Below are 22,825 nucleotides of genomic sequence, written 5' to 3' on the forward strand. Positions count from 1 at the left end.
ACTGTTATTACGGTATTACTGGCATTACCAGTAATATGGTATCAGAACGGTACAGTGATGGCTGTGAGAAGAGGTTTGTATACAACCAGATGTGCGGCCGTTTGATTACTAGATATTTTCACAATTAATAAGGCTTTGGTGTTAATGTAAATTTATAAATGAAAAACTACAGATTGCATGCAGGAGAATGTTATCCTGATGACTGGCAGCACAAGACACAACTGGCTGACGGAGGAGAGGGAGATGCCAGGGAGCCTTTGTTTACAACCACGTGTGTGGACGTTCGACTATCAGGCATTTTTTTTCTGACATTCGAGTAATGGGTATCCACTGTATATCTCTATATGTTTGTGGGAGAAGGAGCAAGGGGAGGAGGAGGGTATGAGAAAACTATTCTAGATTATCATATCTCAATTTTATTGTGGTGATTGGTGCATTAGAGATATATTGGCGTACAAACTATCTGTGGATGCAGTATAGAAGTATGAGAAAGCCTAGGAGTAGGGTGGTGTGTGCAATCACAAACTCAAACTGACGCCACTAAACAAATACCTACAAGGTTTTCCATACAGTTTTGCCATACTCTTGGCTTTTTATTTATTTATTTTTTTTTTTCTAAATAAAACTCAGTATATTCAACATTAATTATCAGTCAGAAAAATTGTGGAGTTTCATGCCTTCTGAAGTTTTGGATTATGAACTTTTGGACTTTTACTGGATGGTGTATACATCACGTATGGAGAATCAAATGTTTTTTTTATCTTATCAACTCCACTCCTCTGATTAAATGTTTTCAGCCCCTTTCTCACCCATTCAGTGATGCAGTTCTTACTATCTTCTATCCCTATTTTCATGACAACTGCTCCTCTGATCTTGCTAATTGTATGATTTCCCTCCTCCCAGTCTTGCTGCACAAGACTCGTCTTTGTCTTCTTGGTGTTTTGTTGGGGCTGTGCATGCTGTGTGTCACAGCCTCTAGTGCCCCAAAGGTGCAGTATGCAGTGGTTATGTTTTTAGGTTAAATGTGGTGGAGCTGGTTTGTTTTTTCTAGGAAGGTCCTGGTGAGGTTGAGTCTTGAAAGCCAGATTGGGATATGTGGAGCCACCCAGGGGGTCAGTCAGTGTTTGCCTGTGTGGTTGAAGAGCCGATACTGAGTGGAGGAGGGCCACGCGGTGTTAGTGGTGACGAGGTCAGTGCAGTAGCAGGCGTTCTTGGGTGTCAGGCTGTGTAGAGTACCAAGGACAGTGGGGAGAATTGGTCATGCCCAGCCTGTGCAGGTGGGCATTGAGGTGGGTGTGGCCAATTCTCAGTCTGGTGACTGCTGTGTCCAGTGCCCGGTTGGGGGAATAGGTCCACCAGTGGTGTCATGTGTCCTGTCTGATGTGTCCCAGTGAGGTGTGCTGTAAGGCATCAGTCAACGTTGTGTCCCAATGTTGCCTGCAGGCTGTCTTGAGGTCAGTTAGGAAGTCAATCTGGTAAGTGGCTAAGTCAATAGGGGAGGGATGTGTGTGTGCCCCTGCTGCTGCCCTGTCGACCATTGTGTTTCCCATGACACCGACATGGGAGGGCACCCACTGAAGGTGGATATTGTGTCCTAGGGAGGTCAGGTGGAGGATGAGGTGATGGATGATGAGGGTGAAGTTTGGAGGGCAGAGAGAGAGTTTGAGAAGAGGGCTATTTAACAAGGAACAGCAAGGGTGGTGGCAAAATAAAGGCCCTCTTTGATGGCAAACAGTTCTGCTGTAATGATGGAGGCAGTGGCAAGGGACCTGGCGGGGATGTAAATGGCTGCACCGACGGATGGAGGGTTAGTGAGGCGGGAGCTGGTGGTGTAGATGTGGAAGTGGTTGTGGTACTGTGAGTGGAGGAGTGAGGTGAATAGGGTCCTGCCCTGCACTAGGCAGCCGGGTTTGGACCATTGTGTAGATGTCTGAAGGGACAGAGAGACTGAGGAAGAGAGAGGGTACCAAGGGCCCAGAGAAGTTTTTTCAAGAATGAGGAAAGGGGGAGGAGTAACCCAGAGAGTTGCAAAGAAGGAGAAGGCTCTGTCTACAAAGGGTGTGTGGGCTTGATATGGCAAGGGGTCATGAAGTGGCTCCCTGCTGTGCCAAAGGAGGAGGGAGCGGAGGGCATGACACCTAGGGGAGGAGGCAAGGTGGGTGTAGGTCCAGACAAGGAAGGTGGAGCATCTGTATGATAGAGAGGGGAGGAAGCCTCTGCCTGAATGGGGCAGACTGGGGAGAACTTAAATGCTCCCTGTGCGATATGGAATGCTGAATTTTGAATGACGTCCAATTTACGGAGAAGTAATTGTGAGGCCATCCCATATATTTCTTCTTAGTCTCATCCCTCTTCTGTCCACCTCCCTAACTCCCTAATGCAAGAGTTAACCAGTATTTTCAGTCATTCATCCTTATCTCTGGTAAACTCTGGAGCTCCCTGCTTGCTTCTGTATTTCCACCTTTCTATGATGAACACATTTAAGAGGGAAGTTTCAAGACATTTATCTCATGCATGCATTTGGGTAAGTCTTTTGATCTTGTTTGGGGTCTGGCTCCTCAGTGGGCCTTTTTTTTTTTTTTTTTTTCCAATCACAGTTTTTGTTGCCAGACAGTTCCCATCTTACATAGAAAAGTAAAAATAAAGTGAATAGAATTAACATGTTGGTTTAGGATCAAGAGAATGATTTAGCTGTCCCACCCAAATATTAATAATTAATATGGATATGTAATTATCTTTTCAATGGTACTTGTAAAAGTGTGGTTTCTCTTAAAACAAGATTGGTGGGATTTTTTTGTGTGTTTTCATTATTTATTCATATAAAGTAGATAATGAAACAACAGAAACCTCAAACCAGGTCGTATAAAATGAAAACATGTTTATTATTTTTTTCCAAGAGTGCCATTAATAGTAACATGATCTGCAGCAGCATTTCTTAATCTTTTCTAACCTCATTACTCAAATGTAGTCAAGTCTATGAAGTCCAGAGGGTACAGCTGCAATATTACTATGAAGATAGCATAAATTGTTAATTTTCCAGAATGCCAGTAACAAGGAAAAACAATAAATGTAATGCTCTGCCTCAATATTTACTGAAATACTTTAATAGCTGAAAAGAGATTGAAGAATATCAGATAAAAGTAGACTTATTCAAAAGTTTTTTATTTTTATTTTTTTTTATTTTTTTTATTTTGAGGGACACCTGACATTATAATATTACTATGTATGCAGCATTTTTCATCACTCCCTAAAATTGATTTTGGTCCCTCTCTGTTTGCTAACATCCCACGTTAAGAAATGTGGAAACCTCAACCTCCATTATGAAATGCATCCATACAATGGAATTGCTTCACATGGGTGCACTCAGCCTCTTGGAGGGAACTTCTGTATTATTGATCAATGATGGCTTTTGAAAGGAAAATCTCTCCAAAACAAGAGTAGACTTACTCCTTATCAGAGGAGAGCAATGTTTTGCTCTGAACACATGCATGTTCACCTCCATAAAAGGAAATAAGGACATTGAATGAAATAATGATGACTTTTAAATTGGCTGATCATTTTTATCTAGAATTCCAAACTTTTATAACTTCCAAAATCTGCAAATTTTCCAGTGTTGACTTTTTCAATAATTTGTTCACATTTCAAACCCAGCATGATATAAAAGCAGTATTATAATAGATGAATAGGTAAGTGTTATGAGCATCAATTGAATGTAATGTATCTTCACTTTATTTTCAAACAGTGAAACGGAGGAAGAGAGTAACTTCCATTTGCTGCATCGCAGTGCTCGCCCGAGTCCTGGTCCTCACCTCAGTAGGCATCATAGGAGGCTGCCACTACAACAGCAACAGCAGCACCACCAACAACAACACCATTGTAATCATCAGTATCAACAACAGCAACAACAACATTCATATAGCTTGCCTGCTACCCCTAGAGTAAATGGCAGTTCAAATCCTTCAGGTCTTAATGGCAACCTCTTTCCTTTGGGCACATCTCCTTCATATAGTGCCATCCCTTGCATCTTGGCAGCACAAGCAGCTGACCAAGGCAACCATGTCATGTCACCAAGCACTAGCCATTATATTACTTGTAACACTGGAGAAAGCCAACTTGAGAACTCTGCTTTCATGGGGTCTCAAGATTCTAAATTGTCTGGTGTGATAGACTACAGCAGCCTTCCTCTCCCAGAGGGAAATCAGGAACCAATTAAGAGGAATAGAGACATTAGCCGACATATGAGTGAGCCATGCATTACTGAAGCCCAGAGATATTCTGGAGGACTGTTCAACTCCCCAAGAAGAAGAGGGACAAAGCATAGATCTAAGGGAGGCTGCCTTGTAGGACCCAAAGAAAGTGGAGTTATGGACAATATTAAAGAAAGTGGACAGAGTGAAGGGGAAACAGAGGAGAGCAGTGCATTAGAGGTACAGTGGAGATTTATTCAGACCTTAGTGTCAGAACTAAATGTGACTAAAGCCAGTAATCGAAAACTAATGGCAGATTTGCACCAGGCCAAGATGGAAATACAGGTCTTGAAAGCTTCCTTGGACTCTTACATCGAGGGAGGTCTGCAGCCTGGGACAATAACTGGTAAATCAAATGGCATTGTCTGTAGTAGTATTAGTTTGTCTTCATGCGTTAATCCATTTAGTACATCCTACGTTTTTTTTCTTCAATGAAACACAGGTGTCTGAGGCAACTAACAGTAGCCCCATTTCTGTTTTCTTCTACTTTCTTTATCCTCATTTTTGTTCCAAAATTGGATGTTACATCTATGTGTGCTACAGCTTGACCTGCTCTCATACCCATGCTTTTGAATCTTCTGAGTTTTTTCACCATCTGGCTACAAGTCACTCTGTAATAATTTTATCTGTGCTGTCTACTTCTCACCTAACTCCTCTGGAGACTTCAATGTTCACCACCAGTTTTGGCTTTGGCTATCCTTTCTCTTCACTGACCATCCTGGTGAACTAGCCTTCAACTTTGCTATCTTTCATGACCTAGAGTAGTGGTTTCCAAACTTTTTTGGATTGCTGCCCTCTTGGCTATCTCTCACACCACTGGACCCCCCTACCCACAAAAACACAAACAACTGAATACAACTATTAGTAACTTAAGACTAAAACAGCTTTACTATCTGTTAGCTTTTGTCTGACTGACTGACTGACTGACTGTTCCCACCAATTCTTAAGTTTGTACATGATCACTTCACATCCAGTGCAGAGGCGGGACATTATATAATTATGAATATAAGGGTACAGTAATCACAGTCATATAGTTTTAAGATTGTTTGGTTGTTCATGTAATGGACATTAATAATAATAGTATGTCTTTAGATTCATTCATGCTGAAATTTGAAATTCTCAGTCCCAGAATATTTTTGTATTGGTTGTGATGTCCTATTGGTGGCCCTCTTTCTGGCCCCTTTTTCCTTATTGCCCCTCTGGATGCTTCCAGAGCCTACAGGGTATAGCCCTGACTTAAGCAACTGGTGCAACACCCTACTTTTATCCTTGATCTTTTCCTAACTTCTAATCCTTCTACTTATATTGTCATCCTATCTTCTCCATTGGGCTCCTCCAATCACATTTTTATTTCTGTATCTTGTCCTATTTCTCCAAACATCACTCTGGATCCTTTGAAGAGGAGGTGCCTTAGGCATTTCATCTATGCCAGTTAAGGGAACCTGAGGAGATACGGTGGTACCTCATGATAACGGACACTTTAGGGGTAAGGGGTTGTCTGTTACTGAAAACGGTTTGTCTGCAAGACCCTTAACCCCCTTCCTTTCCCTTTTTCAGTAATTTATTCTTTTAATAATGAAAAAAAAAATTGAACATTCAAACCAACTTATTCTATGCTTAGTGCTGAAATGAAATAGATAATCATTATTTAAGAAGTGTATTGTAATAAAAATTTGTCTTACAAACAGTGGTGAATTATAGATATAGCTTCCCCTGTTATGTAATGGCCGATTTCCATGTGGTGCAGTGACATACTTAACAATCATTTAATAGTGTATGAAGGACCTTGCTGAGGTGAGGAAAGAAGGGAGGAAGACAAGGGATCATCAGTATCAGAGTAGAGTACCCTCACACTATTTCCACCTCTCAACAGATCATGGGCTTTTCTTCTTTCTTTAATACCACTTCACTTCCTTACCTTTTGTCTCTGTCTTTCTTTCTCTCCCTCTATTTTTACATAGTATTATATAGTTTCTATATACAGTGGTACTTTGATATACGATCGCCCTAAGATACAATTTTTTTGATATACGACGAAAAATTTTATATCATTTACGCCTTGAAATATGACAATATTTTTAAGATATGATTAGCCGTCGGTAGGTGTCGCAGCGATCGCTCGGCTACCAGCGTCCATCCGAACATTCAGCCCACATTGTGTATCGTTGTTCATACTTTGTGCATGTATGTGTCTGCTCCTCGGCAGTGTGTATTTTTTATTAAGTTTTGTGAACTCAAGATCAGGGGTCCCATAAGTAAAAGTTTGGCGAGAAACACACAAAATAGCCTGTATTCACATACTGATTACACTTAGAAATTAAATAAACGAATGAGTACAAATGGTTTTCTGCCCACAAGCAACTCTCCTCTTTGCAATGCAAAAAACCAGAAGTCTCTAGATGTCATGGTTACCAAAATATCACAGGTTGAATGAGGTAGTATCATCGGTTTACGTGGTCTTGCGTCCAATCGGGTTCAGCGGCCTTGGCTAGAGCGCGAGAAAATGGGCCCCTTGTATCCTCTCTCTCTCTCTCTCTCTCTCTCTCTCTCTCTCTCTCTCTCTCTCTCTCTCTCTCTCTCTCTCTCGCTCCTGTTCTGATACCACTCTCATTCAAAAGTTGTCTCCCCGTAACATGGTAAGAGACCCAAGGTATAAAAGTAAGGCACGCGGGAGAGGTGGCGGAATCAGACACAATGAAATCACTGTTGATCACTCCTACCATTTATCGTTGGTGACACAGTGACATAGAGCATATGTTTATTCCTGATGAGTGTTGCCAGCTCACAAGCAAAGAAAATGGGAAGAAAATAGCCAAAATATAGCCATAAAAAGCCTAAACGTCTATCGACGTGCCCCGTGCCTTACGTGATGAATGCCTATCGATGAGTCCTGAGTTTTGCGGGTCAAGTTGTTATTTTGAGCAATATACAGTAAGTCCCCGAATTTAGCGAAATCCAGCTTAGCGAAACCCTTATTTAACTGTCTGGAAAAAGGCCAGGCCCTCAAGTTTAGCGATTTTCTCTCATATTTAGCGAATGTACCGTGCTACACTGTCCCACCTCCCGCTCGCTCTGAGCCAATTGTCCCGCCTCCCGCTCGCTCTGAGCCAATCGCGTGTCTGTTTAGCTGTGACATCAGCCCCACAGTGCCTCTGGCATTCCCGCTCGACACGAGCTATTGTGTGTCTTAATCCAGCGTGTGAACTCATTTTTTGTGCTCCCATCCTCGCTATTACCATGGCCTCCACTAGTGGTTCGGGGGGTGCTGATTCTTGTGAAGGTGGCGATGTTGCAGCTGTAAATGGGGACTCGAAATGGGGACTTTTGGCGGACGAAAGACTGATTGGTATTTTTCCCTATTTAAAGTAGCATTCAAATTTGGCGAAATTCCAATTTAGCGATGGTTTCGGCAGACTAATAGGATCGCTAAATGTGGGGGCTTACTATAGTTAATTTATATCATGCATACAATAAACATTGTTATTATCTTATATTAAATCTGTATTTTGTTGGTATTTTTAAGCATATTTTTTTTTTTTCGGGTGGGGGGTAAATTCATATCACAAGAATGAATTAATTGTATTTCAATTAATTTCTATGGGAAAAATTTATTTGATATACGATTTTTTTGATATACAGTCATACCTCGCATAGTCATACCTTGCCCAACACGACAGTTATGTTTCTGAGCTCATCGTGCACAGCGAGATTCGTCTTGGGGGAATAATAGGCCCTATGGGAAAATAGGGGTTACGTTCCCAGATTTTCCCCCCAAAAAACTCTTTTTTTTTTACCAAAAAGACTGAATAAAAAACAATAAATGAAGTACTAAACACACATTTTATTTAACTACAGTACTAGTACAGTAATACTCCGCTTAACGAACAGGATAGGGGGTGTCAAAGCTGATCATAGAGTGGAAATTCGTTAAGCGGACGTAATTTTCCCATAGAAAATAATGGAAATAGGGGGGATGCGTTCTGGACTGATCCCCAACATACCACATGGGTAAAAACAGATATATATATATATATATATATATATATATATATATATATATATATATATATATATATATATATATATATATATATATATTTCTATTAGCTTTTTACAAGCCTTGTCCCCAAGAAAGGATTGTTTTGTAATGCAAAAAGTGAAATCTTACATGGAATGCCAAAAAATAAAGCAAAGATGATGAGATTGGCCACAGACGGCGGAGACTCCGGCAACTTGGCGCTTCTTCTTCTTCTTGTGACCTTTTTAGCTTAGCGTGTTTTCTTTCACCACGATATTACATTTGTTTCCACTCCTCTATTGCCTGCTATAATGGATAGCATATCTTAGTATTCATATACGCTCATGCCATGAGGATAACCTGGACTCCGTGACAGTGAGTGATAGTGAATTACTAATGAAATACCGCGGTATTTCATTAGTAATTCACTATCACTCACTGCCACGGAGTCCAAGTTATCCTCATGGCATGAGCGTATATGAATACTAAGATATGCTATCCATTATAGCAGGCAATAGAGGAGTGAAAACAAATTTAATATCGTGGTGAAAGAAAACGCACCAAGCTAAAAAGGTCACATGAAGAAGAAGAAGCGGCCAAATCGCCGGAGTCTCCACCATCTGTGGCCGATCTCATCATCTCTGCTTTATTTTTTGGTATTCCATTAAGATTTCACTTTATGCATTACAAAACAATCCTTTCTTGGGGGCAAGGCTTGTAAAAAAGCTAATAGAAATGTTGTTTTATGAACATATATGCATATAATTTATAAGACAGTAACACAGGACCAGCGGGAGATTCAAATGGGGACCAAATCGTGCAATCGCGAGTCAAAGTCGTCCTCGGCGAAATATGGTATATTTTACCGATTCGTGTATACGCGAGATTCGTGTTCGGCGAGGTATGACTGTACAACGATCATTACGGAACGAATTAAAATCGTATGTCGAAGTACCACTTTAGTGTGTTTCCAGAATTATTTATGAAATCCTTCTAATTTATGTTTCACATTGTCATTGAGGTAATAATCAAAGTGTGTTCTTTATAGAAAAGTCTTCCCCATCATAAACGTGTCATCTGAGCACCCTGCCTTACACCTTACATATGCAGTCTCACTATAGACCAGGGGTATTCAATTAAAAGTCACTGAGGTCCAGTTCTTAAAATTTCCCCCAAGTAAAAGGTCCGAACGGAAGTCCAGCTTGTGTCTTATAGCCGTTCCCTATGTCGACATTTTCATATGGATTCAACAGTATTTATTGTCTATTTTCAATGCAGGAAATGTTTAAAGAAAAATATATATATATTTCTATTAGCTTTTTACAAGCCTTGCCCCCAAGAAAGGATTGTTTTGTAATGCATAAAGTTAAATCTTACATGAAACGCCATAAAATAAAGCAGAGATAATGAGATCGGCCACAGACAGCGGAGATTCCGGCGACTTGGCTGCTTCTTCTTCTTCTTCTGACCTTTTTAGCTTGGCGTGTTGTCTTTCAACACGATATTAAATTTGTTTTCACTCCTCTATTGCCTGCTATAATGGATATCATATCTTAGTATTCATATACGCTCATGCCATGAGGATAACCTGGACTCTGTGGTAGTGAGTGATAGTGAATTACTAATGAAATACTGCAGTAGCCAAGCTGAAAAGGTCACAAGAAGAAGAAGCGGCCAAGTCGACGGAGTCTCTGCCGTCTGTGGCCGATCTCATCATCTCTGCTTTATTTTTTGGTATTCCATGTAAGATTTCACTTTATGCATTACAAAACAATCCTTTCTTGGGGGCAAGGTTTGTAAAAAGCTAATAGAAATGTTGTTTTGTGAACATAATGCATATATAAGACAGTAACACCACCTCCAGAGGTGGTGTTCCCAGCAATCTCGTCACCGTCCCTCCAAGTGTTCATGGAAGCCATTTCACGGCAGGAGGTTGCTCTGAGCTTGTTTAAGAATCTTGGATCCAGCTCCAGGAGCGCTAGAGACAGGCGGGGAGCAAAACAATCACAGCAAAGCTGCCGCGTTCGGTTTCTCACCCGGCAAATTCAAACCCAGAAAATTCGCTAAAACGGATGTGGTTGTATGTTATGTGGACTTTTTGGTCTAACTTTATATAGTATGTTAAACTGGAAATTCGTTAGATGAACATTTGTTAAGCGAAGTATTAGTGTACTTATAATATGTAGTGTCTTTTTCTTTTCCTGTTTAGCACATTATTTCATATATCTGAGTTTACATTTTCAAGACATGAAAGTGCAAAAGTTCCTACTTGTACATCAAAATTAAATACCTGAAAGGAAAGAGAGAGAGAGAGAGAGAGAGAGCATGAGCATGCGTGTTGTGTTATCGGAGTTTTGGGGTGGTATTTCTTAGCGCCGGGTTCTGCCACAGGTTCGGGGAGAATTTTTTTATATGCAATAACTTTGCTTTCAGAGGTCATAACATGTTAAAAACTACATTGTTGTACTCAGAATAACAAAGAGAAATATGCTTTTATAAGGAAAAAAAAAACTTTTTTTCATTTTTGACAGGTGTGATTTTTTTCCAGCTGTAACAGATGGAAAGTAAATCATCTCTCCATATTTTAAGGGTTAAGAGGCTTGCCCATTTGCCTTGCCGCTCTCCGGGATTCGAACCCGGACTCTCTTGGTTGTGAGCCGACCGTGCTGTGTGTGTGTGTATTTACCTAGTTGTAGGTAAATACAAATGGTGTGTGTGTGTGTGTGTGTGTGTGTGTATTTACCTAGTTGTTGTAGTTTTACAGGGCCTGGGCTTTATGCTCGTGTGGTCCCGTCTCCATATCTACACTTATCCAATTTTTCTTTAAAACTATGTACACTCTTTGCTGATACCACTTCCTCACTCAAACTGTTCCAAGTCTCAACACATCTTTGCGGGAAACTAAATTTTTTAACATCTCTCAGACATCGTCCCTTCCTTAGTTTCTTACTATGCGATCTTGTGCTTCTAAAGTCATATTCTTCTCTCAGGATCAGTTTCTCATTATCCACTTCATCCATTCCGTTAATCAATTTATAAACTTGTATCAGATCCCTCTCTCTTCTCTGCTCCAAGGTTGGTAGATCCATTGCCTTTAGTCTCTCCTCATATGCCATCCCTTTAAATTCTGGAACCATTCTTGTAGCCATTTTTGTAGTCTCTCTAATTTTCTTATGTGTTTCTTTTATGGGAGTCCACACAACTCCTGCATATTCCAATCTAGGTCTTATTTTAGTACTTATCAATTTCTTCATCATTTCCTTGTCCATATAGTGAAATGCTACTCCAATATTCCTTAGCAAATTATACGTGTCTCTGAAAATTCTATCAATATGGCTAACCGGTTGATTATTTTCTTCCATTGTCACTCCCAAGTCCTTTTCCTTTTTTACTTTTTCTAGTTCTACTCCATCTCCCATCTTATAGATTCCCACTGGTCGTCTTTCACTTTTTCCCATTTCCATGACATGGCTTTTGTCCACATTGAATTCCATCTCCCATTTTTTGCTCCATTTCCAGATCTTGTTTAAGTCTTCCTGTAGTATTTCACAATTCTCTTTTTGTTTAATGACTCTGCACAGTTTCGCATCGTGTGTGTGTGTGTGTGTGTGTGTGTTTCACTGTTTGATCTGCTGCAGTCTCTGATGAGACAGCCAGACGTTACCCTACGGAATGAGCTCAGAGCTCATTATTTCCGATCTTCGGATAGGCCTGAGACCAGGCACACACCACACACCGGGACAACAAGGTCACAACTCCTCGATTTACATCCCGTACCTACTCACTGCTAGGTGAACAGGGGCTACACGTGAAAGGAGACACGCCCAAATATCTCCACCCGCCCGGGGAATCGAACCTCGGTCCTCTGGCTTGTGAAGCCAGCGCTATAACCACTGAGCTGCCGTGTGTGTGTGTGTGTATATTCACCTAGTTGTATTCACCTAGTTGTAATTTTACAGGGCCTGGGTATCATACTCGTGTGGCCCAGTCTCCATATCTACACACATCCAACTTTCCTTTAAAACTATGCACACTCCTCGCTGACACCACCTCCTCACTCAAACCATTCCACACCTCCACACATCTTCGTGGGAAACTATATTTTTTCACATCCTTCAAGCATATTCCCTTGGCTATCTTTTTACTCTGCGATCTCGTAGTTCTATTTAAGTTTTCCTCTCTCAACATCATTTGCTCATTATCCACTTCATCCAGTCTGTTCAACAGTTTATAAACCTGTATTAAATCTCCTCTTTCTCTTCTTTGTTCCAAGGTAAGCAAATTAATTTCTTTTAATCTCTCCTCATAGGTCATTTCTGCCAATTCCGGAACCATTTTGTTGCCATTCTCTGCAATCTCTCCAACTTCCTTATATGCTTCTTTTTATAAGGGGACCAAACCACTCCAGCATATTCCAATCTTGGTCTAATTACCGTACTAATTAATTTCTTCATCATATCTTTATCCATATAATGGAAGGCTAATCCAATATTTCTTATCAAATTATACGTTTCTCCAAACATCTTATCAATATGAGCCTCAAACTGCCCATGGTCTTGTATTATCACTCCCAAATCCTTTTCCTTTTCCACCTTTTTCAACACTACTTCTTCACCCATCTTATATGACCCTCTTGGCCGTCTTCCACTCTTCCCATCTCCATCACATGACTTTTGCTCAGATTAAATTCCATTTGCCACCTCTTGCTCCACTCCCAAATCTTATCCAGATCTGCCTGTAAAATTTCACAATCTTCTTCACTCTTCACACACCTACACAACTTCGCATCATCCGCAAACAAATTAATATAACTGTTTACTCCCTCTGGCATGTCATTAATATATACAAGGAAAAGTATTGGTGCCAGCACTGAGCCTTGTGGGACTCCACTCTCCACCACCAACCAGTCCGACTTTGCATCCCTTATTACCGTTCTCATCTCCCTCCATCTCAAGTAGTTTTCCATCCACTTTAACACTTTTCCTTTCAGTCCTCCATAAATCTCTAATTTCCATAGCAGTCTCATGTGAGGTACCTTGTCAAAAGCTTTCTTTAAATCCAAATATACACAGTCCATCCATCCTCTCTCTCTTGTATTTTGTCAACCACTCTTGAATAAAAGCTCAGTAGATTTGTTACACATGACCTCCCTTTCCTAAAGCCAAATTGATGATCCGATAATAACTTATGATCCTCCAGGAACCGTATCCAATATTTCTTTATCACCCTCTCACAAATCTTACCGACCACACTTGTTAGAGACACAGGTCTATAGTTAAGAGGCTCTTCCTTACTGCCTCCCTTATAAATGGGCACCACTTCAGCTCTTTTCCACTCTACTGGTACTTCCCTGTTTCTAATGAACACCTTATAATATCATATAATGGATCAATCAATTCTTCTCTACACTCCTTCAATAATTTTCCTGAAACTTCATCTGGTCCCATCGCTTTATCATCTTTAAGTTCCTCCAACATTTTATATAACTCCTTTTAGGTATCTTAATGTCATCCATGTGCACATTTCCTTGTACATTCTGAGGCTTTACAAACATTGTTTCTTCAGTAAATACTTGCTGAAACCTATTATTTAGCAATTCCGCTATATTCTTAGGGTCATCTACTATCCCTTGCTCTCCTTTTAATCTTTCAATGGACTCTCTTTTTAAGTTTACCATTTATGAACCTGTAAAACAATTTTGGATGTTCCTTACTCTTGTCTACAATATCTTTTCAAATTTTCTTTCTTCCTCCTCCTTACCCTCACATACTCATTTCTCGCCACTCTATAATTCTCCTTATTTAGTATATTCCTGCTCTTTTCCATCTTTTCCAAGCCACATCTCTTTTCCTTAGCCTTAACACAAGTTGCATTAAACCAATCCTTTCTTCCTTCCTCTCTCGGTTTATATTTTGGTACAAATTTCATAACTCCTTCTTTATAATATTTCATAAAATCTCATATATTTTTTGCACTTCTCTGATTTGTAACATCTCCTCCCAATCTAATTTTCTGAAATAATTTTTCAAACTTTCTGTGTCCATCTTTCTATAATTCAATCTACCACTCCTGTATATCTCGTCTTTCCTTCGCTGTGTTGTTGCTATGTGCTTTTCCATAACCACATGATCACTCTTTCCCAAAGGACATTTGTATTGTATATCTCCACATAGGTACACTTCTCTTGTTAACACCAAATCCAGTCTAGCCGGTTCATCATCTCCTCTATATCTAGTATTTTCCTTCACCCTCTGTTCCATCATATTTTCCATCATTAGATTAAGAAATCTCTCTCCCATGCTTCCTCTCCAACACCACTTACTAGATTTTCCCAATCCACCTCCTTACAATTAAAATCTCCTACTAGTATCACCTTTCTTTTCCAGATAATACACTTTCCAAACTCTGTAAAGTATCCTTGATCATATTGTCGTATTCCTTAATGTCCAAGAATTTGTTTTAGGAGGTACATAGGTCACCATGATTATTAATTCTTTTCCATCACTTTTATCCTTATGCTTATCACTTCTGCATTGTTCTTCCCATACCAAACCTTATCCACATTTATTTATTTCTTCGTCATAATCATAACTCCTCCTCCACCTTTACTCTCTATCCTTTCTCCATATATTATATTTATTATCCAAATTTATCTTTGTTTTTCATGCAATTTTGTCTCAGTCAAACACACTATATCAGGCTTCTCCACCATCATATAGTCTTGCAATTCCAATCTACTTGACAGTATCCCATCTATATTAGTATACATTACGGTCCACCCACTGCTCCATCTAGGAGTTTCTCCGCATTCCTTCTTTCCACATACCACTTTCTGACTCTCCTATAACTCTCCAAAAAAACTTTTCTCTTTCCTCTCAGACCGCTCATCATTTTCCTTCTCGCCTCTTCCAACAATTCCTTATATCTTCTCCTCTCTTCCTCATGTCTATTCTTTCTCACAAACACCTCTTTACAACCTTCTATCTCTCTTAACTTTGATGTTCTATATAGGATATCCTCCAGATTGTTGTGACTTCAGTACTACTTTAATCGGTCTGCTCACTCCTCCTTATACGGACCCAGTCTATGGATCTCTTCCACTTCTTCTTGTAGGTCTTTTTTCATCATCATTTAGATTTTTGAACAGATCTCTTATTGTTTTAATTCTTCCTTAATTCTCTTAGGCTTATATGTTATATTTTGTTCTTTCATCCCAAATATTAACACACTCTTCTTCTTTTCTGCTATTTCTCTTATCAATGTTTCCTTATTCTTCATAACATTAACCAGTTCCTTGGACCTTTCTTTTTTGTCTTCCTTCAACTGATCTTTAATTATTTCTTGTAATCCAACCATCTCTGCTTCCCTCGACTCAGTCCATTGTGTTTTCTTCAGTTCCCATTCCTTTCAAACCTTTCATTCTGCTCACTAATCATTTCCTTTAAGTCATCTTTCTCCTTTACTACTCTCTCCATTTTCTCCTCCAACCATCTCTTGTATTTTTCAACCTCCACTCTCAAGTGTGCATTCTCATCCACCAATCGTTTTCATTTTCCTCCAGTCTCTTAACTCTTTCCTTCAAAGCCTTGAATTCTCTATCCTGCTCCTCCTCACTCCTCTGAACTTTTAATTCCTTCACCAACTCCTCAAATCTCTTCTCCAACATTACCAATCTACCTTGCATTGTTGCCCTGTTGAAGATGGACTCATGCTTTGACTGGCCACTTTTGGTTTTGCTCCCTGGGCCTCATCGACATATTTTGAATTTGGTAATTTATTTCTTACCGGTCTATCCATTTTTTTTTACTCTTCCTGGGAGCATGTGGGTGTGTGGTCACTGGGGCCAGGCCTGGTAGCTACGTGTGTGTATTGTGTGTGTGTGTGTGTGTGTGTGTGTGTGTGTGTGTGTGTGTGTGTGTGTGTGTGTGTGTGTGTGTGTGTGTGTGTGTGTGTGTGTGTGTGTGTGTGTGTGTGTGTGTGTGTGTGTATAATTCACCTCTTGCCTGCTGGTCACCCAGCCAGTCTTTCCCATTCACAAGCTCAGAGCTCATAGACCATCTTCAGGTATCTGAGACCACACACACTCCACACACCACCACAGGCCACAAACCTTCAGTTACATCCCATTTATTTACTGCTAGGTGAATATGCACATTAAGACTTGCCCATTTGCCTCGCCACCTACTCAAATCTCTCGAGTGTGAGCGTGTCTAACCACTACACTGTGTATTTTTGTGTGTGTGTGTGTGTATTTACCTAGTTGTATTGTACATTCGAGCACTCATAGTGTCCTGTCTGCATATCTCCATTTATCTAGTTTTTCTTTAAAATTATGCACACTATTCTGTGACAATTCCATTATCCAATGCATTCCATTTTCCACTGTTCTGTGTGGAAAACTGTATTTTCAATATTCTTCACACACTGTGTATGTGTGTGTCTGTGTGTTTTTTTCTTAATTCACTGTTTGATCTGCTGCAGTCTCTCAGACAGCCACTTACGGAACGAGCTCAGAGCTCATTGTTTCCATCTTGGATAGGCCTGAGACCAGGCACACACACACACCACAACAAGGTCACAACTCTCGATTTACATCCCTACCTACTCACTGCTATGAACACTCACGTGAAAGGAGACACACCTAAATATTTCCACCCGGCCAATCGAACCCTCATCTTTTTTAAACCAGTGTGTGTGTGTGTGTTTTTGTGTGTGTGTATTTCACTGTTTGATCTGCTGCAGTCTCTGACAGACAGCCACTTCCCACGGAACAGCTCAGAGCTCATTATTTCCATCTTCATAGGTCTGAGACCAGGCACACACACACACCACAACAAGGTCACAACTCCTCGATTTACATCCTCTACCTACTCACTGCTAGGTGCACTACTCGTCAGGAGACACACCCTGTCTCCACCCGGCCAATAGAATCTTCTCTTTGAAGCCAGTTCTAACCATTGAGCTACTGTGTGTGTGTGTGTGTGTGTGTGTGTGTGTGTGTGTGTGTGTGTGTGTGTGTGTGTGTGTGTGTGTAATTCACCACCATGGTCATCTGCTGGTCACCCAGCCAGCCTCATTATGGAGTGAGCTCAGATTCTTCATCTTTTACTGAGACCACAACACACACCACACACCAGGAAAGCGAGGCCACATCTCCTTGAGTTACATCTTGTATCTATTTAATTCTCTAGATGAACATCTACACATTAAGACTTCCCATTTGCCTTCTCTCCTACTCAACCTGAGCCCTCTTGGTTGTGAGCCAAGAATGCTAACCACTACACTATGCAGTGTGTGTGTGTGTGTGTGTGTGTGTGTGTGTGTGTGTGTGTATTTACCTAGTTGTAGTTTTACAGGGCCTGGGCTTTATGCTCGTGTGGCCCCGTCTCCATATCTACAGTTATGCAATCTTACTTTAAAAGTATGCACACTCGTTGCAGACACTACTTCATTTAAACTGTTCCACGTCTCAATACATCTCTGGGAAACTATATTTTTAATATCTCTCAGACATCTTCCTTTTCTCAGCATTTTACTATGGGTTCTTGTGCTTCAGATGTCATATTCTTCTCTGAGGATCAGTTTCTCATTATCCACTTGGTCCATTCCGTTGATCAATTTATAAACTTGCATCAGGTCTCCTCTCTCCTTCTTTGTTCCAGGGTTGGTAGATCCATAGCCTTTAGTCTCTCCTCATATGTCATCCCTTCAAATTCTGGAACCATTCTTGTAGCCATTTTTGTAGCCTCTCCAATTTCCTTATGTGTTTCTTTTTATGAGGGGTCCACACTACTCCTGCATATTCCAATCTGGGTCTTATTATAGTACTTATCAATTTCTTCATCATTTCTTTGTCCATGTAGTGAAATGCTACTCCAATATTCCTTAGCAAATTATATGTTTCTCTAAAATTCTATCAATATGGCTTACTGGTTGATTGTTTTCTTCCATCGTCACTCCTAAGTCCTTTTCCTTTTTAACTTTCTCCAGTTCTACTCCATCTCCCATCTTATAGATTCCCACAGGTCGTCTTTCACTCTTTCCCATTTCCATGACATGGCTTTTGTTCACATTGAATTCCATTTCCACTTCTTACTCCATTCCCAGATCTTATTTAGGTCTTCTTGCAGTATTTCACAATCCTCCTTTTGCTTTATAACTCTGCACAGTTTCGTATCATCTGCAAACAGATTTATGTAGCTGTTCACTCCTTCTGGCATGTCGTTAATATAAATGAGGAAAAGTATTGGTGCCAATACTGACCCCTGTGGCACTCCGCTTTCTACTGCTCTCCACTTGGACTTCATATCTTTAACTACCGTCCTTATTTCTCTCCCCCTCAAATAATTTTCTATCCATCTCAATGTGCTTCCTTTTAAGCCACCCTTCTCCTCTAACTTCCACAGTAATCTTGCGTGTGGCACTTTGTCAAACGCCTTTTTAAATCCAAATAAATACAGTCAACCCATCCTCTCTCTCTTGTACTCTATCAACTATTCTAGAATAGAAACTCAATAAATTAGTTACACAAGACCGTCTTTTCTAAAACCAAATTGGCTATTTGATATTAATTTGTTGTCTTCAAGAACTCGATCCATTGTTTCTTTATTATTCTTTCACACATCTTGCATATTACACTAGTTAGTGATACCGGTCTGTAATTTAAAGGTTCTTCCTTCCTTCCGCTCTTATATATGGGAACCACCTCAGCTCTTTTCCATTCTACTGGTACTGTCCCATTTTCTATTGAGCATTTTATGATGTTGTATATAGGACTTGTTAGTTCTTCCTTACATTCTTTCAGTATTCTGTCTTAGACTTCATCTGGTCCCATTGCCTTCTCTTCATCCAGTTCCTTCATTAACTCTTTTATTTCAAGCTTAGTTACTCTAATCTCTTTCATATAGATTGTCTCTATTACTCTGTGGCCTCTCGAATTTGGATTCCTTAGTAAAGACCTCCTGGAATTTTTTATTTAATAGTTCTGCCACCATCCCGTTCTCTCCTTTTAAGCTTTCTATTGTTTCTTTTTGCCTAATTTTTCCATTTATGAATCTATAGAACAATTTTGGTTGCTCCTTTCATTTTTCGACAATGTCTTTTCAAGTTCTTTTCCTCTTTTTTCCTCACCTTAACATATTCATTTCTAGCTGCTTTGAAGTTTTCTTTATTTGCTGGATTTCTATTTCTCCTCCACCTTTTCCATGCTCATCTCTTTTCTCCTTTGCCCTAGCACACCTTGCATTAAACCAATCTTTCTTTCCTTCTTCTTCAGGTCTATATTTGGGACATATTCCTGACTCCTGTTTTGTATATTTCCAAAAATAAGTTATATTTGTCTTGCATTGTCTCTGAGTTTTCCATCTCCTCCCAGTCTACGTTTTAAAATAGTTCTTGAGATTCTCAATATCAGCCTTTCTGTAATTTAATCGGTCTCCTTTGTATGAATCGTCTCTATCTTCCTTTCCTCTTCTATATCTATTTCTAATATTGCATGGTCACTCTTTCCCAATGGGCACTTATATCTTATATCATCATTCATTTGTATACCCTTGTAAAAACTAGGTCCAATCTCGCCGGCTCATCGTTTCCTCTGAATCTTGTGCATTCCTTTACTCTCTGGTCCATCATATTGTCTATCATTAGGTTCAAGAATCTTTCTCCCAGGCTTCTTCCCCATACCACTTTCATAATTTTCCCAGTCCACTTCTTTACAGTTGAAATCTCCTACTAATATCACTTTTCTCCTTTCTTTAACGATTCTCGTTAGACTCCTTATTGTGTCATCTATCATGTCTTTATATTCTTGATTGGTCCATGAATTTGTTTTGGTGGCACATATGTTACAATGATTGTTAACTCTTTTTATTAATATGCATCTTAATATACAATACTTCTGCTTTTCCTTCCCACATTCCATTTGGTTTATCACTATCTCCTTCCTTAACATAATCATGACTCCTCCTCCTCCTTTACCCACTCTGTCTCTTCTCCATACATTATACCTATTATCCAAGTCTATTTTGATTGCCTTATTTAGTTTTGTTTCAGCCAGGCATACAATATCTGGATTTTCTTTCTTTATGTAATCTCTTAATTCTAGTTTACTTGATAAAACCCGTCTATGTTCGTATACATCATTTTTAGTCTTTTGCCTTTATCATTTTTAGTTAAACTTGTTCCACTTTTTCTCTTCCTTCTCGTTTATATACCATTTCCTTATCCTGTCTCCTAGAATTCTCCCAAAAATGCCTTCTTCTCCTCTTCTGACCTTTCATTATTCTTTTCCTTACTGCTGCTGCCAGTTCATTGTATCTCTTCCTTTCTTCCTCATTTCTATTTTTCTTTATATAGATATCCTTGCAGCCTTCTGTTTCTCTAAGTTTTGTTGTTCTATATAATATTTCTTCTGTTGCTGCTTGTGATTTTAGTAGTATTTTAATTGGTCTTGTTTTTCCTTCTTGATATGGTCCCATTCTGTTTATTTCTTCTACTTCCTCTTCCAAGTTCTGCCTATCTTCGTCGTTTAGATTCTTCAGTAGGTCTTTGACTGATTTCATTTCTTCTTTTTCTCTTTTTGGTCTATATTTTATATTTTTTCTTTTATTCCAAATATGACTACACTCTTCTTTTTTTCTGCAATTTCTCTAACTAAATTTTCTTTTGTCTTGAGGACTCCTATCATTTTGTTTGTCATATTTTCTTCTTTTTCTTTAAGTTGTTCTTGAATCACCTCCTGAAAATCAGCCTTATCTTTCTTATCTTGGACTCTCCATGCTTGTACTTCTTTTTTAATCACGTTCTGTACTCTTTCCTCTTCCTTGTTTACTAGATCTTTCAGCTTCTCTTTTTCTTTCTCGGCTTTACCGAGTCCTTCTTCCATCTGCTTTTTGTAATTAGCTACTTCCTTTTTTTAGTTCTTCGTTTTCCGCTCTTAGCCTAGCTTCGTTTTCTTCCACTTCTTTTACCCTTTCTCTTAGTTTTATAAACTCTTTATCCTGTTCTTCATTCACTTTAATTTCCATATTCTCCTTTATCAATTTATCTAGTTTATATTCAATATTTAACACTCTCTTTTATAGTGAAGTAGTCCTCGTATCGAAGCCTTCGAATACACGCTCACCCTCACCAGCATAGTCATCATCAGCTTTCATTCCTTCTCTAATCTCATGTCTGTATTTTGATAGAATCTCTTTTTCACTCATCATTCCTTAATAATTGATTGCATGAAAAAAAATGAGTCCACACTACCTGCCCAGGCCACTGTAAAAACTGTACAACCGGTATGTAGTGAAGATCAGCTGATTGTCGGAATGGCGCCAGTGCGTCCTTCCTCCACCGTGTCTCGTGTGTGTGTGTGTGTGTGTATTTACCTAGTTGTATTTACCTAGTTGTAGCTTTACAGGGTCTGGGCTTTATGCTCATGTGGTCCCGTCTCCATATCTACACTTATCCAATTTTTCTTTAAAACTATGTACACTCTTTGCTGACACCACTTCCTCACTCAAACTGTTCCAAGTCTCAACACATCTTTGCGGAAAACTAAATTTTTTAACATCTCTCAGACATCGTCCCTTCCTTAGTTTCTTACTATGCGATCTTGTGCTTCTAAAGTCATATTCTTCTCTCAGGATCAGTTTCTCATTATCCACTTCATCCATTCCTTTAATCAATTTATAAACTTGTATCAGATCCCCTCTCTCTTCTCTGCTCCAAGGTTGGTAGATCCATTGCCTTTAGTCTCTCCTCATATGCCATCCCTTTAAATTCTGGAACCATTCTTGTAGCCATTTTTGTAGTCTCTCTAATTTTCTTATGTGTTTCTTTTTATGGGAGTCCACACAACTCCTGCATATTCCAATCTAGGTCTTATTTTAGTACTTATCAATTTCTTCATCATTTCCTTGTCCATATAGTGAAATGCTACTCCAATATTCCTTAGCAAATTATACGTCTCTCTGAAAATTCTATCAATATGGCTTACCGGTTGATTATTTTCTTCCATTGTCACTCCCAAGTCCTTTTCCTTTTTACTTTTTCTAGTTCTACTCCATCTCCCATCTTATAGATTCCCACTGGTCGTCTTTCACTTTTTCCCATTTCCATGACATGGCTTTTGTCCACATTGAATTCCATCTCCATTTTTGCTCCATTTCCAGATCTTGTTTAAGTCTTCCTGTAGTATTTCACAATCCTCTTTTGTTTAATGACTCTGCACAGTTTCGCATCGTCCGCAAACAGATTTATGTAGCTGTTCACTCCTCTGGCATGTCATTTATATATACGAGAAAAAGTATTGGTGCCAATACTGACCCCTGTGGCACTCCGCTGTCTACTGTTCTCCACTTGGACTTCATATCTTTAACTATCGTCCTTATTTCTCTCCCCCTTAAGTAATTCTTCATCCATCTCAATGTGCTTCCTTTTAAGCCACCCTTCTCCTCTAACTTCCATAGTAATCTTTCATGTGGCACTTTATCAAAAGCCTTTTTTAGATCTAAATAAATACAGTCAACCCATCCTCTCTCTCTTGTACTTTATCAACTATTCTAGAGTAGAA

The 22,825-nt window shown here is 39.5% G+C and overlaps 1 protein-coding gene across 1 annotated transcript in view; it reads left to right on the forward strand.

The window, feature by feature from the left end:
* Positions 1-22,825, forward strand: part of LOC123519806 (AF4/FMR2 family member lilli-like) — a 215,282-nt gene that overhangs the window by 142,477 nt on the left and 49,980 nt on the right. Inside the window, exon 5 of the mRNA XM_045281324.1 lies at positions 3,743-4,593. Coding sequence (XP_045137259.1) covers positions 3,743-4,593 — 851 coding nt within the window. The remainder of the gene's footprint in view (positions 1-3,742; positions 4,594-22,825) is intronic.

This window comes from Portunus trituberculatus, chromosome 46 (genome assembly GCF_017591435.1).
Source record: "Portunus trituberculatus isolate SZX2019 chromosome 46, ASM1759143v1, whole genome shotgun sequence".
In the NCBI taxonomy this organism is placed as follows: Eukaryota; Metazoa; Arthropoda; class Malacostraca; order Decapoda; family Portunidae; genus Portunus; species Portunus trituberculatus.